This window comes from Lynx canadensis, chromosome C1 (assembly GCF_007474595.2).
Source record: "Lynx canadensis isolate LIC74 chromosome C1, mLynCan4.pri.v2, whole genome shotgun sequence".
NCBI lineage: Eukaryota > Metazoa > Chordata > Mammalia > Carnivora > Felidae > Lynx > Lynx canadensis.
In genome coordinates this window covers 37,096,103-37,114,307 of record NC_044310.1, presented here as the reverse complement: position 1 = coordinate 37,114,307, position 18,205 = coordinate 37,096,103, and the positions used below count along the sequence as shown (strand labels likewise).

General features: G+C 41.6%; 1 protein-coding gene across 1 annotated transcript in view; it reads right to left on the bottom strand.

Moving 5' to 3' along the window:
* The window catches only part of CMPK1 (cytidine/uridine monophosphate kinase 1), a 37,979-nt gene extending 30,953 nt beyond the window's left edge, over window positions 1-7,026 (bottom strand). The window contains exon 1 of the mRNA XM_030326252.2: window positions 6,774-7,026. Coding sequence (XP_030182112.1) covers window positions 6,774-6,944 — 171 coding nt within the window. The 5' untranslated portion in view covers window positions 6,945-7,026. The remainder of the gene's footprint in view (window positions 1-6,773) is intronic.
* Window positions 7,027-18,205: the final 11,179 nt, after the last annotated feature.

Below are 18,205 nucleotides of genomic sequence, written 5' to 3'. Positions count from 1 at the left end.
AACACAGCAGAGTGTTCTCAATTCTCAAGTATGGCACTATCTACCCAGAGATATTGTCATCTTCCACAGGTTAAAGGGTCAGTCCGAGGGGGTTGCCCCCCAACCACCACTTCAGACACCAGCTGCAGTCAAAGGTATTGCCTGTACTTCTGACCAACTGACTATAAATTAGAGGGCCCACGGTCCCCTCTTTGGGCTTGATTAATTTGCTAGAATAACTCACAAAACTCAGAGAAACGCTTTACTTACTAGATCATCAGTTTACTGTAGAGGGAGCAACTCAGGAACAGCCAGAGAGATGCAGCACAAGGGCATAGAGCTTCCCTGCCCTCTCCAGGTGAATGTCTCCCCCTGGATCTCCACGTGTTCACCAACCCAGAAGCTCTCTAAAACCAGACCTTGGGGTTTTTTTGGAAGCCTCTTGCATCGCCATGTTTGATTAAATCACTGGTGACTGGCAAGTGATTAAACATCCAGGCTCACTCCTCTCCCTGGAGGGAAGAGGGAGGGGCGAGACTGAACGTTCCAACCCTCTGATGACTTGGTTGGTTTTCCTGGCAACCAGCTCCAGCCCTTAGGTGGGGTCCAAAAGTCACTTCATTAACACAACAAGAAACATTTCTGTAATGCTCAACACTTGGGAAATTCCAAGGGTTTGTGGGAGCCGTGAGTCAGGAACTACGGACCACAAATTGTTAGAAAATACCTGAGTATTGTTCAGATCTAATTACTTAACAAATACAACTATTAGATATTTCTTTTGGACCAGGTTAGGTTTGAAAAAATTACTGAGACACTAAGGGCACCATGAACTGAGGACATCTGGGAATCTCTGTATAAGCTAAGATCTGAAGGATAAGCAGGCATTTCAAACGCCTTGCAGGAGGAGTAAAAGACCAGGTCTCCACTGTTTAAAACATTACAATACAGTTAAGGTAAAACTAAAAGATAAACAATTTTAAAACAATGTAATGTTAAACTTTAATATCTGCAAAAGTTTTTCATATCTTTTCTCATAAAATTCTGTTAGTGTGTGTCTATCTCCACTAAATTGAAAGCCCCTAGAAGCCTATATCCCCATAGACAGAACACACAGTCTACATTCAGGAAATGCATTCTGGGTCAGTCTCATATAGGTTTACTCTCCTTAGGCTTTTCTCAAAAATGAAACCTCAAATTACCTTATTCAAGGGCTTTAAGTACTCTCTACTCCCCCACATCTCCTAGCTGCTTCTTTCCTATGGCCCTTCAGAATTGAGTTCAGAATGGAAACCAATTTGACAATAAATTTCAAAAAAAAAAAAAAAAGAATTGAGTTCAGAGCTATCACCTCTCCTGGGAAGACTTCCCTGACCCACTGGGAAGTCACTGGACTGAAATTGAAATGTCCCTTATTTAATGGTATATTTAGTTTATTTCTACCATAGGACTTACCACTCTATTCTGTAGTAGTCACCAATTAACTTCCTTGACTCCACTCTAAACTGTAAACTTCCCTCAACAGCAGGATCTAAGCCTTATTCATTTCAGCAACAATCAGAGTACCTACCTCTCAAAAAAAAACAAAAAAAAAAAAAAACAAAAAAAAAAAAAACTGTTTTTGGAATGAATGACAAGGGAAATTTTTCAAATTATGCCTTTTCTTCTTTATGGACATCTTGAAAAAAATAAGGAATTTACTCAGAAAAACTTTAGAAAGGAGATTTACAAATTTGCAAAAATTAAATTGATAACTATCCAGTGCTAATAAAGAATCATACACTGCTAATGGAATTGTAATAACTATGTTTTTGAAAAGAATTCTGATAAAGAATTATCAATTAAAATTAAAAATGCATATATCCTCTGACTCAGCAATCCTTTTAGGGACCTAACTTACAAAAATAATAGTATCCATATGCAATGTTATATTTACAAGGAAGTTTGTTTTTGCTGTTGTTTTTACAAGGAAGTTTTCTGAAGTACTGTTTGCAATAGTAAAACAATTCCTGCAGACTATCCTGAATGTCCATCAGTAGGGGAATGGTACAATTATGCTATAGAACATGTATTTTACGGAATATTCTACAGCTACTAATAAGAATGGGTTAAATCTATATGTAAAGACCTGAAAGGTATGTAAAGACCTGAAATGTATCCATGATACATTCAGCAGAAAATAGAAAAATCCCATCTAGAGGTAAAAAACATATATTGGTATTTTTATTTCTATGAATATTGAGAGAGATGGGGAAGCAGTTAATACTAGACAGCTAATACGAGTGACATCAGAATTAGAGGAGATTTAACTCTTCGCATCCAAGTAAGTATTGTTTTTATAACTGAAAACCAAAGCAGGAGGAAAAAAGGAAGTTTCGAAAAGTAATGACAGTAATATCTCAATATATTCTCCCCTCCTCCAAGTTCTTATTAAAAAAAAAAAAATTCTAAGTTACAACCACCTTTAATAAAAAGGTGGTACTTCAGAAGAGTCAAGAATACTGTGGACTATGTCTTTTATAGATAATTTAAACTTTCTTTAAAAAAAAAACCAGAAAAACAAAAAAACCTATCTCTTACTCTACCCTATCCCACCAAAAGGAGAGAAAGGCCTATTCTTAAACAAGCTTAATGTCCAGTGGATCATCCTATCATCATTCTTCTATGAGAGGTAATCTTTGGGGATTTGGAATTAGGAGCTTGGATATTTTAGAATACTCAGCAGATTTTCACAACCATACCATTTATTCACTGAGAGTAAGCAGAAGTGTTACATAAGAAATATTTATATGACAGGGTTAGGTCTCACTCAAGCACTTCTGACCTGAAATTGGGAGAGCTAACTGCTACTTGGGCGCCCCCTAAAGACCAAATTCTTAAAACTTTTTACATCTTAGGACAAATTAGTGTCCTCTAAAACGGATTCAAAAAACATTCCCCCCGCCCCCCACCAAATACTTATTAAGCCCTTACTAAGTGCCAAGCACAATGTTCCACACTGGAAACACAAAGATACATAAAATCGACTTTCTGATTTCTACATGTTTAAATTTAATACCGTCCCCAAATTTCTAAGTATAGTAGGTAGGAGGACCACACAAAGTATAAGTTCCTCCATACAGGTCAGGAGAAAGTTATAAAACAGAAAATGATAAGAATCCTTTTAGGGTACTAGAGAAATCAATTTGGCATGGAGATAAGCTTTAGCATAATTTGTTTATGTAAGCAAAATGTCCACCACCTTTAAAAGAGAGGTTAAAATATCCTTTCCGGCTAACACATGCAAAATTGGGGTTATTTTGAAAGACAAATTTAGGTTATGGCATCATAATTTTTCTTGGGTCAAAGCAATATAAGTAAAGCTTAATTTTAAAAATTAAAAAAGGAGAAGTATCCCTGAAAGGATTGCATGATTTAGAAAACAGTCAATTTTCAAAAACAAATAGAGTACAAGAGGACACAGAGTTAGAAACAATTAGAAAATCAAACAGGGGTGCCTGGATGGCTCAGTCAGTTAAGTGTCAGCACAACACAAAACCTGCTTGGGATTCTCTCTCTCTCCCTGCCCCTCCCCTGCTCACACATGCGCTCTCTCTCTCTCCCTCTCTCTCAAAAATAAATAAATAAACTTAAATAAAAAACAAACAAACAAATAAATAAAACTGACGAAGACCAGTACAAATAAATGGGCAAAGTCAACCCCTAAATCTCCCTCAGATCATTCCTTCTCAGTTCAGAACACTTTCAGATGATACTGTATCAGATTTGCCTTTTCTTCCCTCAAGGTCTGGGAGCATAAGTAGTAGAGATAGAATTCACCTCAAGGAAGCAAGGAAGGAAGTTTGGAAAAAAGGAAGGAAAGAAGAGAAGAAAGGAAGAGGGGGAGGAAAGGAGGTAGAAAAGAAAGAGACAGATAGGTAATAAATAAATTATACATACATACATACATACATACATACATACATATATACCAGCTTCCCTCCAGTTACAGCCTTGATCACTAATTGTGATGCCCCAGGACACTGGAGGGCCAGATATTCTGATTCTGCAGCCAGACCTAAAAAGGTACTTCTGGCAGCCTGAGTTGGAAATCAACATAATTACTCACCCCCTCAAATTGTATTTCAGCCACATTTCAGGTACCCTGTGAGCTAAATTAGCACTGGCATCACAGATAGAGAATTTAACCTTGACTCGTATAATCTTTCCTTACAGAAAAAACTTAGTCCCCAAAATTACAATTGTTTAGGATTCAGCTTATGTTTGCCTATGAAATAAAATATTGGTTCAAAATACAAAAGACAAAGAGGAAAAGAAAAGCCCTCTGCCTTAATTGCTCATTAGACATCAGCTAGGAGACAGCAATTGCTAAATTATAAACTATTTGGAATTTGCAGAAATCAGCTTAATTGTTTACGGCAACTGGAATCAATGGCAACTATTTTCATGAAAGAAGATGACAGTTTAAAACAATTTGAGCTCATATAATTGCCAAAATATTAAAAAATAATATATTATGAAACATTTAATTATGGAAATTTATAGTTGATAATTAATAGGTTTAAAATATTATTAGCCACTGCTGAACAGAGTAAAGAATAAATACCAGTTACAGAATGTGTAGATTATTTTTAAAGCAGTGGAGTAATTTGACTATTATTAGCTTGGATGTGGATGTTTAAAGCCACGTTATGATTCAGAAACAAAATATTTAAACGCATTCAAATATAGCAGCCGTAAGCCAATTTTTAAAGTAATACTATTTCAAAGTAAAAATAACCAATCTCATAAATTACAAACGGGAAGTCAAAATGTAGAAAAAAATTATTTACATCTATGTGTGCCAGATATTTTACCTCATTTAATATCTGGAAATACCATACCAGATATGTATTATTCCTCTCTATTCACAGAGGAGGGCCAGCCAAAAGTAACAACTTCCGGGGGGGGGAGGGGGGGGGGACACCTGGCTGCTGGCTCAGTTGGTAAAGCAGACAGAGCAGGCAACTCCTGATCTCTGGGTTGTGAGAGTTCGAGTTCCGCGTGGGATGTAGACATTACTTACAAATCTTGAAAGAGAAGACAAGAAATAGTAAATGACAAAGGGTTTGAAACCATATGTGTCTGGTTCTGATCTTTTCTCCTTCCCCTATCATGCTATATACATGTAAGAATCATTTCATATATTTAAAAAACAAAAAACCCAAACCTGAAATCATCCAATCGCCACTAGTCTTAAAAAGTTAAAAGAACCAACAAAAATAGGGAGGGAGCACTTAGGTGGCTCAGTCCGTTAAGCATGGGACAGGATTTCAGCTCAGGTCATGATTTCATGATTTGTGGGATCAGGCCCTGCCTGAGGCTCTGTGCTCACAGCACCAAAACTGCTTGGAAGTCTCTCTCTGCCCCTCCCCCACTCACGTGTTTTCTCTCCCTCTCAAAAAAAAAAATCTTTAAAAAAAAGGAGAAAATATGTTTTTGGTTGAAATAGTTCCACCTTTATTTCTAAAAATGATCAATAATTATAAAGACAGCTGCAAAACATAATGAAGTAGATGTTACCATTCGATCTTCTTTAGAGATGTTCTTTAGAGAATAAAATATAGGACAGGAGTGGATTTTATGAACACAGAGGAGAGAAGTGAACGCCCAAAGCTAATATAAGCCATATTCTGGAAAAGAGGAGGGAAATATTTTAGAAGTTCTGGGTCAAAACTTTTGTGGTCACCGAGTTTCACAGGGATTGTTTGGGTGTTTTACAGCTCTGCCGGTCGTCTCTTGTTTCTAGATACCCTCTGTTTTTCTTCACTCCCAACATCATTCCCCAGATTCTTCAATAAGCCTTACTCCTCACAGTGTCACTAACCACGTTATCTATTCGAAAATTAACAGAACTGAACCGGTAACCTTAACACGCCGTGAAGCAACAACAAAAAAAGTAACAGAATTTTAGAGTTGGGAGGTATTTTACATTGAGTTTAAATCTGGGTGCACAGCCTCCTATGGTCTAGGGCGCAACTGAGACTCGGAGAGAGGAAGTGACTTGGCCAAGGACAAAGCCTGAGTTGGCAGCGAGACCAGACGTTGAAGCTTGAACTCAGACTCGGCTCCTCGGCTTTTCCGACCACACGAATCTGGGCTGAGCCTCAGAGCCGGTACTGCCATTGACAGAGCGGGAAAGTGCTCCGGGCAGATCACAGATTATTACCTCAAGCAACACCCTGTCCCCTGAGGTTCCTTTCCAGGGTTAAGACCACGGTAAGGTTAGTTGAGATGTTGGCGTTTCTAGAGGGCTTGCGGGCAGGGGCCAAGTAGACAAACCGGTCTCCCTTCCACACAGCTGCGAGCGCACACCGCCTCTAACCTAAATCCACGCTCCCGCCGCCTTCACCCACCCCATAACCGGTGACACACTGAACTCGGCGCGCCGGAGGTCCCCGAAGGCTGATCCTCCCGGATCCCCTCCCAGCCCACTCTCCGGATGAAATTGGTCCCCAAAACGTTAAGGAGAGAGGGGTGCAGGAACAAAGCGACCCCAAGCGGTCCCCCTCCCTTCTGGGCACCCCCCGCGGCGAGGGGACGTGGACTACGAGTCCCGACAGGCAGCGCACCGCAGAACCCTCGATAACCGCCACGCGGACGACGCGATGGTCGCCGGGACTAGTAGTCCGCTGAGTCCGCGGCTGCCGGTGGGGGGGGCGGGGGGGGAGGCGCGCGGACCGCCCGACGCTGCGGGACAAGCCGACCCAGCGTCCGGTCAAGCCCAGGGAGCGCGCCAGCTACCCGGGCCTCACCTCGACGATGCGGGCGCACTGGGTCCCCTTGCCGGCCCCGGGACCGCCGAGGACGAACACGACCAGCGGTTTCATGAGGCGGTGAGGCCAGAGGAAAAGCGGCCGGCAGGTCAGCAGCGGGAAGCTAAGGCCCAGGACGTGCAGCAGCCTCCGGCCGCAGCCACTCAGCATACACCGCGTCTCAGCCGCGTCTTGGCCGTCTTGGTCGCTGAGGGAGCTGACAGCGGCCGGGCCGGCGGCGGCGGCGCGGGGCGGGGCGGGGGGAAGGGGGCGGGCCGAGTCGGCGCCCGCCGCGGCCCCGCCGCAGTGGCTGCCGAGGCGTCCGCGCCGCGGCCGGAAGGGGCGGTGCCTCTGCTGCGTTCTAGGCGGCTGCGCTCCGGCGCCGCCCGTGCGGGTCCGCCCCCCTACTAGTCCCCGCCCCTCAGCCGGCTCATTCATCCCTCCGCAGGCAGTTCGTCCAGTGCGCAGGTCCCCATCGCGCGCCTGTCTGACAGGCCTGTGCTGGAGTGTGCGACGCGACACACGACAGAGAAAACCTATTGTCTGTTTGCGAGGAGTTTAAGTTGCAGTGGGGAGGCAGCCGACCTGAACAAGCCAAGGGAAGAATAGATAGATGACAGAAAAGAAGGGAGAAAGAAATAGCGATACAGGCTTTGAAGGAAAAAAGCGGAAGAATAACAAAGGATGGATACAATTTGGAGGCGGTAGTCAGGTAACATTTAAGCCAAGACATAGGGCATAGGAAAGAGCGAAAGCAGGTAAAGACTGGGGTAGTTCCCACAAGAAGAACATATGCAAAAAAACCCTAAAATGGCTTCTGTTGGAAAAAGCCAGAGAGACCTGAGTTGTAGGAATGAGGCACAGGATGGAAAGTGGGGGGGTCAGGCCCAGGCAGGTCGTTCAGGCCCTTTGGTTATGGAAAGGAGTTGGGGTTACATTCTAACTGCAGTGGGAAGCCCTTTAATTGTAACTCCAGTTCTTGCCTGCCTGCGTGAGAGAAAAACCTTAAGGGAGAAGAAAAGGCGTCCAAGGAATGAACCACATGTGACGATTTAAATTAATTATATTAAAAACAAAATTCAGTTTTTCGTTCACACTAAATTTCAAGTGCTCAAAGGTCACATGGGGTAGTGGCAATTGAATTGGACAGTGAGCATACAGAATGTAGCCACTACAAAAGGTTCTAGGGGTGCCTGGGTGGCTCAGTCTGTCAAATGCCTGACTCTTGATTTCAGTTCAGGTCACGATCTCACAGTTGGTGAGTTGGAGCGCTTCATCCGGCTCTGCGCCAACAATGTGGAGCCTGCTTGAGATTCTCTCCCTCGCTGTCTCTGCCCTCCTTTGTTCTCTCTCTCTCTCTCACTCTCTCTCTCTCTCCTCTGTCTCTCCAAAGTAAATAAGGGGCACGTGGGTGCCTCTGTTGGTTGAGTGTCCGACTTCGGACTTCCGCTCAGTTCATGATCTTACATTTTGTGAGTTCGAGCTCCACACCGGACTCACTGCTGTCACCTCTCTCTCTCTTTGCCACCCCCTCAAAAAATTAAATAAAACATTTAAATATATAATAGGGACGCCTGGGGGCTCAGTTGGTTAAGCATCCGACTTTGGCTCAGGTCATGATCTCATGGTTCATGAGTTCAAGCCCCATATCGGGCTCTGTGTTGACAGCTCAGAATCTGGAACCTGCTTCAGATTCTGTGTCTGCCTCTTCCTCTGCCCCTCCCCTGCTCGTGCTCTGGCTCTCTCAAAAATAAATAAACATGTTAAAAAAATTAAAATAAATAAACTTTAAAAGAAAAAAAGGTTCTATTGGGCAGTGCTATACTAGACCTTGTATTTAAGTTCCTGGGAATGGTTTGATAGAAAGGGAGAGAGGTAACCCCTTGAGAAGAAAAATCAGATGGGTTCCAAGGGGCACATGGAGGGCCTTAGATGACTTAGAAGATCTTAAGAAACAAACACATAAATTGGCAATAGGAATTGCAAGAAGGGCACAGTTTCAGGAAAGTTTGAAGTTAGGAAGAGTTCCTGTCTGAAAATTTTATTTTCTCAGTAAAGAAAAGGCAACATTAGATGAAGGTAAAGATTTTGAAGTAGGATGTTTGAGGAGAGAAGATATGAAATAGACACTTTTTTGAGAATGGAAAAGTTGGTTTTCTAAAGAAAACCAATCAGTATGACTTCTGAGTGATATTAAAAGCGCACTTGGTATTTGAGATCATGGATTTTATTATTTTTTTAAGTTTATTTATTTTTGAGAGAGAGACACACACACAGAGCATGAGTGGGGAGGGGCAGCGTGAGAGGGAGACGCAGAATCTGAAGCAGCCTCCAGGCTCTGATCTGTCAGCACAGAGCCTGATGTAGGGCTCAAACCCACGAGCCGTGAGATCATGACCTGAGCTGAAGTCAGATGCTTAACAGACTGAGCCACCCAGAGGCCCTGGTTTATTTATTTATTTTGAAAAAGAGACAGAGAGAAAGAGAGAGCATCCCAAGCAGGCTCCGCACTGTTGGTGCGGAGCCTGACACGGGGCTCAAAACCCACAAACCGTGAGATCCCGACCTGAGCAGAAACTGAGAGTCAGGCACTCAACTGACTGAGCCACCCAGGCGCCCCGAGATCATGGATTTTAAATCATTGAAGGTGTTTGTTCAGGTGCAGGCAGAGAGAAGACGGATTCCTGAGGTCATCCAGGATTGGATTTTTGCCAAGCAAGTCAACAGAGGGAGAGAGGACCAAGATGGTATTTTCAAGAGAATGTTTGTGATGATGTATATGGAATCAAAAACATACAGAAAGCCAATTATGGCATATTAGGGCTGCTAGTGGGGACGTGGAGGGGAGTGAGGAGGGGGCCAAGGCATTAGAAGCACTGAGGTTGAAGAATGGCTGCAGCAGGGTACTTGAGCAAGTGAACTGGCAGTACAGATGCTGGTGGTCTGAGTGGGATATTTGGAATTGGCCAAGTTGATATTTGGATTGGAAATTGTAAGTTTTTGATGATGTTGAAATCCAGGATGAGCCCAAACAAGGTGAGACCATGAGAATGGAAGGCTGAAACAGAAAGCATGCCCTGTGGTTAGAACTGGGTGGCCAAAGTGTTAGATTTGTCATCCAAGCAGTCTGCATGAATTAGCATTAGAGTAAACAGAGAAACTATGAAAGAGGAACTAAGTTGTTGAAGACAGAATGACCAGAGGGTTGGAAAATGATAGCAAACAGGAGGGAAAGAAGGTGGTATAGCCTCTGTTTGGCTGCCCCCCAGCCTCTTTCCTCTCTACTGCTCCTTTCCTCTTCCCTCACCCAGTATTTCCAGCCTCTTCCCCATCTCATACTACCTTTTTCTGACTGACTAATTTCACTTAGCATAATACCCTCCAGTTCCATCCACGTAGTTGCAAATGGCAAGATTTCATTCTTTTTGATTGCCGAGTAATACTCCATTGTGTGTGTGTGTGTGTGTGTGTGTATATATATATATATATATACCACATCTTCTTTACCCATTCATCCATCGATGGACGTTTGGGCTCTTTCCATACTTTGGCGATTGTTGATAGTGCTGCTATAAACATTGGGTGCATGTGTCCTTCGAAACAGCACACCTGTATCCCTTGGATAAATACCTGGTAGTGCAGTTGCTGGGTCATAGGGTAGTTCTATTTTTAGTTTTTTGAGGAACCTCCATACTGTTTTCCAGAGTGGCTGCACCAGCTTGCATTCCCACCTTGCCATCATTTCTACCTTTTCCTTCCCACCATGGAAGAGGGAATGGGATATCTCAGATTATCGCAGCTAAAGAAACGTTATGATTAATAGCTTACTCCTATGCCTTCACAATATTCCTTTTTTTGTTTGTTTGAGCCCCTCCACCCCCTGGGGAAGAGGAGCTAGGAGATAAGTCCGCTGAAAATAAGAACACTTGGTCATAATACTGAGAGTAGGAGTACAAAAAGGGCCATACTGTAAGCAAATGTGCCTTCTTTTCCTTGGTGCGTGTTCTCTTAAGTGTCTTTTCTGTATCTCTCCTGGCAATTAAAGTTGAAAGATGTTCAACATATGGGGTCTGTGGGAAAGGGATTAGGAAGCTATTCACAAGCTTTTAGTGAAGGCATTAGGCCATAGACAAAAAAGTAGCCTTTCTTGATTCCAAGAGAGAGTCCACCAGAATAAGGAATCCACACAGGAGTTTGGGTCCAAAATGTCATTGAATACCTATATATAGCAAGATGTGGTGACTTTTCTCTCTAAGTCGCCCTGGAGAACTATAACCACCATAGATTGAGTACTTATTGTCTTGTACCTTGCCCAGTTCTTTGTGCCAACCATGCAAGGCAACTAAGGAAAATACTGGTGTGGAAATAAATAAAAAAGTGAAACCCATATACCTATCTCTGCCAAGGGTTTTCCAGGGAATTATTTTCAGGAAGAACAAGCCTAGGCCGAAGAACAATTTCTTATTTGTTGGCACTTTAGGCCTGTTCTGGTTATCTATTGCTACATAACAAACCTACCCCAAAACTTAATGGCTCACAACGTAAAATGCTTAGTGTGGGAACCCCGCCCTCTCTTCTCCCTTTCCCCCTTTCCCCCACATCGTTGACCTGGAGTGTTCAGTGTGAGTAGTGCTATGAGTAGAAAGAGGACAAACATGGAGGAGTTTTTCCAAACATGGATGTTACCACACCAGGCAGTCCCATGGAGCCAAGCCAAGGATTCATAAAAGACACCTTGCTACTCTAACAATTTAACATTTAACCCTTCTACTTGTTCACTGTGAAAGGTCTAACTCTTAGCACCTTGGTCCTAATTTGTCCCCAAAGAAATCTTTTTTTTTTTTTTTTTTTTTTTTAGCCTTAGATCAGTGTTCCCACTCCTTGGAGGTGGCAGAGAAAAGAATGAATTCCACCTACATGCAAACAACCAGATATTCAATGAAAATATGCCTTAGTAATTATATACTGAATAAAAGGATGTCACCCAGTAGAGGGTCATTTCCTAGCTAAACACATAGATTGAACTCATAGATTAAATAAATTTGATGAATATCTATTGAATATCCACTAAGTACCAGGCATTTGACTTACATTGCCTATTTTTTGGATGATATTCAAACTTTTAATAATCAGTACAATCAGGATATCTGTAGGTATTTTTGTCCCAAGATTGCTCTACTAGGCATCAGCCCTCTAATTGCTGGATCATGGGGAGGTCCTTGGTGTTCCAGGAGAAGGATGGAGGGCTCTCAAAGTGCTCAAGGGAGTAGTTATATACCAACTCATATGAAAATAATGCACTATTTTAACCACCAATACGGTCTTACCAGTTGTGTGTTGGTTACATATCAGCCTTGCCTTGTAGAATCATCATAATGCTATGACATTAGCACTGTCATTTTGCAGCTGGAGAAACAGCCAGGAAGTGGAAGTAGTTTGTTCAAGACCACGTAAGAAGTAGATAGCAAAGTTAAATACAAACTCCATGTGGATGGCTTTAAATATGCATTCTTTCTGTACAGTAGAAACCCCTTTATAAGATAAAAAGTTCCATACTCATAAAATCCCTTCCAACTTAGTTCTCATTACAGATGAAAAGACTGATCTCAGAAAAATGTATAATAAGAGGTGTCCTCAAAACTAACTCCAACCCATATGTGTTTATTTATCAAGTACATTAGGTCTTTGGGGCATATATTCAGTGCATGCCTACTATTTCCAGGGTATGGCTATGTTCTAGGGAATTCTATAGGATCTTAAGAAATAGAGTCTTGTCACCATGTATCTGTCCTATTTATCATAATTGCCCTTTAGAGAGAAATCATCTATTCCCACACTTTTGTTTTCCCATTCTTGACCATGCCTCTTTGCTGGTACATACCATTCATTTTTCAGGATTCCCCTCAGATTTTATTTCCTCCAGGAAGCTCTCCAAATTCCCAAGACTGGGTTGGGTGCCCCCCTTTTGTGCTTCTACACACACCACCACCAGCAGCACCCATACACACCTATTCCTTCCCTCCTTTACTTCTGTTGTAGTATATTGTGTATCTCCATACTAGATTTAAAACTCCTGGAAGGAGGGGCACCTGGGTGGCTCAGTCAGTTAAGCGTCTGACCTTGGCTCAGGTCATGATCTCACAGTCTGTGAGTTCGAGCCCTACATCAGGCTCTGTGCTGGCAGCTTGGAGCCTGCTTCAGATTCTGTGTTCCCTCTCTCTGTCCCTCCCCCACTCATGCTCTCTCTCTCTCTCTCTCTCTCTCTCTCTCCCAAAAAAAATAAATAAATAAACATTAAAAAAAAAAAAAAAACTCCTGAAAGGAAGAGACCATGTCTGATTACTCTTTGTGCAGCATGACAACCTGCTCTTTTTACAATATGATTCACTCTCTTAAGGGTACTACTCCAAGGTCCTTGGAAGATTTTGACTAATTTCGTTGCTGCCACTCAAGTTCTACTTGTGATGGTCTTTGGCAGCTACTTCCCTGTAATTCCAAAAACACCTTTCTTGCCTATATGTAGGAACTGGTTTGTAGGATCAGGCTGGGTGATGAAACAAAGACCTGGTGTGTGGAGGCATAGAAGGGTGAATGACAGGCCATATGTTTTGCATTCAGGCCTTCATTGCCACCTATTATATTGTAATCTATTTCCTGGCAGACGCTTAGTGTGTTACATAACCCGATGCTTCGTGGAGTTTCTAAAATGAAGATTCCTGTTACTTAGATTTGCATTTTTTGCAGATATGGTTCTTGCTATAATGCTTTCTCAAAGGACCTTTTTAGCAAAGATTCTGAGAACATTAGTTAAAGGAAATATGGCCTTTAAAAAGCTGATGTGTCAAACCTAACAACAAACAATATGCCTAACCTCTCAGGAGTGTGTCAGCTGAGCTCAGTCAGGTCTATACTGTAAAATGGCAGGCTGAGCAGTGAAGGGAGATTGTCTTGGCAGGTCCTACAGTGTCTTTGCTGATTAACTCTGAAACTATAGGTAGGGTGATTACACCTATAGTTTCCTTGCCTGCAAAATCAGGATGATTTTACATTGACTCAGTTAAGCAAATAATTTTAGAGAAGTTAACTGTGTGTGTTGTTTAATCATTTCTGTCTTAATTCCAAGCAATCCAAGTTAAAAAAAAGTAAAATAAGGTGCACTTGGCTGGCTCAGTCAGCAGAACATGTGACTGTTGATCTCGGGGTCATTAGTTTGAGCCCCAAGTTGAGTGTAGAGATTATTATTTTTTTATAAATTTTTAAATGTTTTATTTATATTTGAGTGAGAAAGACAGTGCATGAATTGGGTAGGGGCAGAGAAAGAGGGATACACAGAATCCAAAGCAGACTCCAGGCTTCCAGCTGTCAGCACAGAGCATGACGCGGGACTCGAACTCATGAGCCGTGTGATCATAACCTGAGCCAAAGGTGGATGCTCAATCAACTGAGCCACCCAGATGCCCCACACAAAGATTATGTATTATTTTTATTTATTTTTTAAATTAAAAAAAAATGAACGTTTATTCATTTTGAGAGACAGAACAGAGCATGAGCGGGGGAGGGGCAGCGAGAGGGGGAGACAGAATCCAGAGCAGGCTCCAGGCTCTGAGCTGTCAGCACAGAGCCCTGACGAGGGGCTTGAACTCACAGACCACGTGATCATGACCTCAGCTGAAGTCAGACACTCAACCGACTGAGCCACCCAGGTGCCCCTATTTTTTAAAAAATAAGTAAAATAAGTCAACTTGGGTCTTGATCTTAAGATCATGAGACAAGCCTGGCATTGGGCCCCACACTGCACATTAAAAAAAAAAAAGCAAAGCTATAGTTATTTTTAAAGAGCAGTAGTCTAGCTTAGCTCAGAAGTGTAAATAGAGAAAGGGAAAATTGGTGTTTGGAGAAATTGAGTAACAGAACTGATAACTGATTCCAACTTCCCTGTTCCTGGTGATAACAATTGCTCTTTAATTCTCTCAGACTTCTAGCAGGCACGCCAGGGTTTATGACACTGAATATGTACCCAGTTGATTACACTTTATGTAATCATAAAGACTATGTCATGTGGACAGTGACTGAAAGGGAATAAGGTAAAGTAAAAACAACTGATGTGTTAGGATGTAGAATTTTGGATGAACTTTGCCCTTTACAATTTTTTTCCCTGTTTTAGCATTGTCAACAAACTCATACATTTTTTTTAAAAAGTATGAAATACTAGAAATGATTCTCTGTGAAGCAAATTAAAGCACTTGCAAATTTGAAAATTATGGCCTGTAGCTTTTCTCTGTGGGGACCTATAACCAGAGCAATTCCATACAGTCTTGAAATGGCATAAATATATAAAAATGGGGATTAAAGAATAGCATAGTATATATTCAGTCTGTTCAAACTGGCCTGAAATCTAATAATGATTTATATTTGCTTTGGATAATTACCTCTTATTACCCCACCTTTAAAATTGTGCCTTCCTTGGGGGGCCTTGGTGGCTCAGTTGGTTAAGCGTCCAACTTTGGCTCGGGTCATCATCTCATGATTCATGAGTTCAAGCCCCATGTCGGGCTCTCCATTGTCAGGATAGAGCCAGCTTTGGATCCTCTGTCTCCCTCTCTCTCTGCCCATCCCCTGCTTGCTCTCTCTCTCTCATTCTCTCTCAAAAATAAATAAACATTAACAAAAATAGAATTGTGCCTTCCTTGTTCTATGTTTGTCATATCCTTCCAATTCCCTATGCCATTGCATAGTAGATCCTTGGAATGGCATTTGTAGATTTTATTTCCTTAAGCTTATTCTCTAATTTACAATTACAAACTTGTAATTCTCTAATTTACAAATACAAATCAATTCCCTTAATCTCTATGAATGTGTTGCTCATTTATTAACACTGTCTGTGGTGAATATAACTGGACAAATAATAATATATGGGTATTCTTTTAATTAACTTTAATTAACTTTCACACTCATTAACTCTTTTTTATGATGATGTACAATGTGCAAATGAGGAAAGTCAATCCTAGAGAGATTAAATGGCAGAATTGAGGCCAGATCCCCAAAGCCAGTGCTTGTTACATTATAACAAAATTCAAATTTTTTTTAATATCTGGGGCAGTAGGTCCTTTAGGCAGGCACCTCTAAGCTGTCCTAAATATAAGGCTGAGTCATTCCAATCCTAAAATAAATAATTACTTTTCTCATCATTTAATTTGAAAAATATCTATTTTATGTATATCATTAAATGTATATCCTGCTTAAAAATCCAGTGGTAATAAGATGTTTAATTGAAGTTTTATTAGTATTTGAGTTATTAAGCAAAAAATACTTTTTATTTTATTGTTGTTGCTCAAAAAATTAGCATATGCTTCAACTCTCCTATTGCCCTTCCTTTTATATTTTTCTCTTAATTTTTTTTAAAGTTTATTTCTTTATTTTGAGAGAGAGAGAGCAGGGGAGGGGCAGAGAGAGGGGGAGAGAGAGAATCCCAAGCAGGTCCTGCACTGTCAGCGCAGAGCCCGATGTGGGGCTCAAACTCACAAACTGCAAGATCATGACCTGAGCCAAGATCAAGAGTCAGATGCTTAACCAACTGAGCCACCCAGGTGTCCCTTCCTTTTTTCTTTTTAGTAGACTTTATTTCCTAGAACAGTTTTAGATTTACAGAAAAATTAAGAATATAGTACAGAGTTCTCATATACGCCACACACAGTTTCCCCTTATTATTAACATCTTATATTTAGTATGGTACATTTGTTACAATTAATGAATCAATATTGCTACATTATTATGAATTAAAGTCCACATTTCATCCAGATTTTCATAGTTTTTAACTTCGTGTCATTTTTCTGTTCCACGATTCCATCCATGAGACTACGTTACATTTAGTTGTCATATCTCTTTAGGCTCCTCTTGGCTGGTTTCTCAGACTTTCCCTATTTTTGACAACCTTGATGGTTTTGAAAAGTACAGGTCAGGTATTTTATAGGATTCCCCACTATTAGAATTTGTCCAGTGTTTTTCTCAGAATACGACTGGGTCTATAGGTTACTGAAAGGAGGACCACAAAGGTAAAGAGCTGTTTTCAACACAGCGTATCCCGTGGACATACTATCAACATGACGTATGATGGTTAATGTTGGCGTTAATCACCTGGCTGAAGTAGCTTTCGTTGTTTTTCCACTGTAAAGTTACTCTTTCCTTCCATCCTTTCTATACTGTACACTTTGGAAGGATTTCACTATGCCAAGCACACACCTAAGGAGTAGGGAATTATGTGTTACACTCATCCTTTCCTTTTTGTCTGATTCATAGCAGCTCATCTTACATTTCTCTTTCAGATATCTTAAAGTAGTTCTAAAGAAAACCATAGATCATGAGGGCCCCACACAAAGTCCCTTTCTTTTACATCCTAAATTCAATCTGTAATCAAATCCTGTTGATTTTACCTTCAAACCATATCCAGAATCCAACAACCTCTCACCACCGCCAATGCTACCATTCTGGTTCAAGCCACCATCATTGTCTCCCCTTGGTCGTTCCAACAGCTTTCTAACTGGTCTCCTTGCTTCCCCTTGCTCCCTACAGTTTATTCTCAAAGTAGCAACCACAGTAGTCCTTCCAAAACCTAAAATCAGATCATGTCAGCCCCCTTTCTAAAATATTCCAGTAGGGGTGCCTGGGTGGTTCAGTCAGTTAAGTGCCCAACTCTTGATCTAGGCTCAGGTCATGATCTCATGGTTCATGGGATCGAGCCCTGCATCAGGTTCTGCGCTGACACTGCTGAGCCTGCTTGGGATTCTCTCTTGCCCTCTCTCTGCCCCTCCCCCTTTTCTTTCTCAAAATAAATAAACTTTAAAAAATAAAACAAAATACTCCAGAGGCTTCCTATCTAACTCAAAAGTGCAGCCAAATCCTTATCATGGCCTCTAAGGCCCTGTGTGGTTTACCAACACCGTCTCCCCCTTCAACCCTTAATATTCTTCTCCTCAGTCACTTTGCTAAGGACATACTAGCCTACTTGGCCTTCCTTGAAAGATGCCAAGAAGATCCCACCCCAGGGACTTTGCACTTAACATAACTCATGACAGCCATCAAGGCGTGTCACTTGAATTTCTCTCCAGAAAGAGCATGCCAATCACATACACTTAGCTATCAGCCTCTTGCTGTGCCCTTCTGAATCTGCCTTGGTGCTTGCTTTCTCTGGGAAGGCCCAGGCAATGACTGAACGCAGCAAGGATTCTAGCCATTTATGCCTAATGTGGGGCTCCTCTAATGGACAATCTTTGCTCCAAAGTTCCCTATTGGGTTTGCCAACACTTTGTCAGACATGCATCACTGGCTCTTCCTACTCTCACACTGAGGAACTCACCATCGTTTCTCTTAAAATGTATGCCTTAGATTCTAGGAATTTTTCCGGGAAAGCAGAGAATGACATTCTATATAGCATA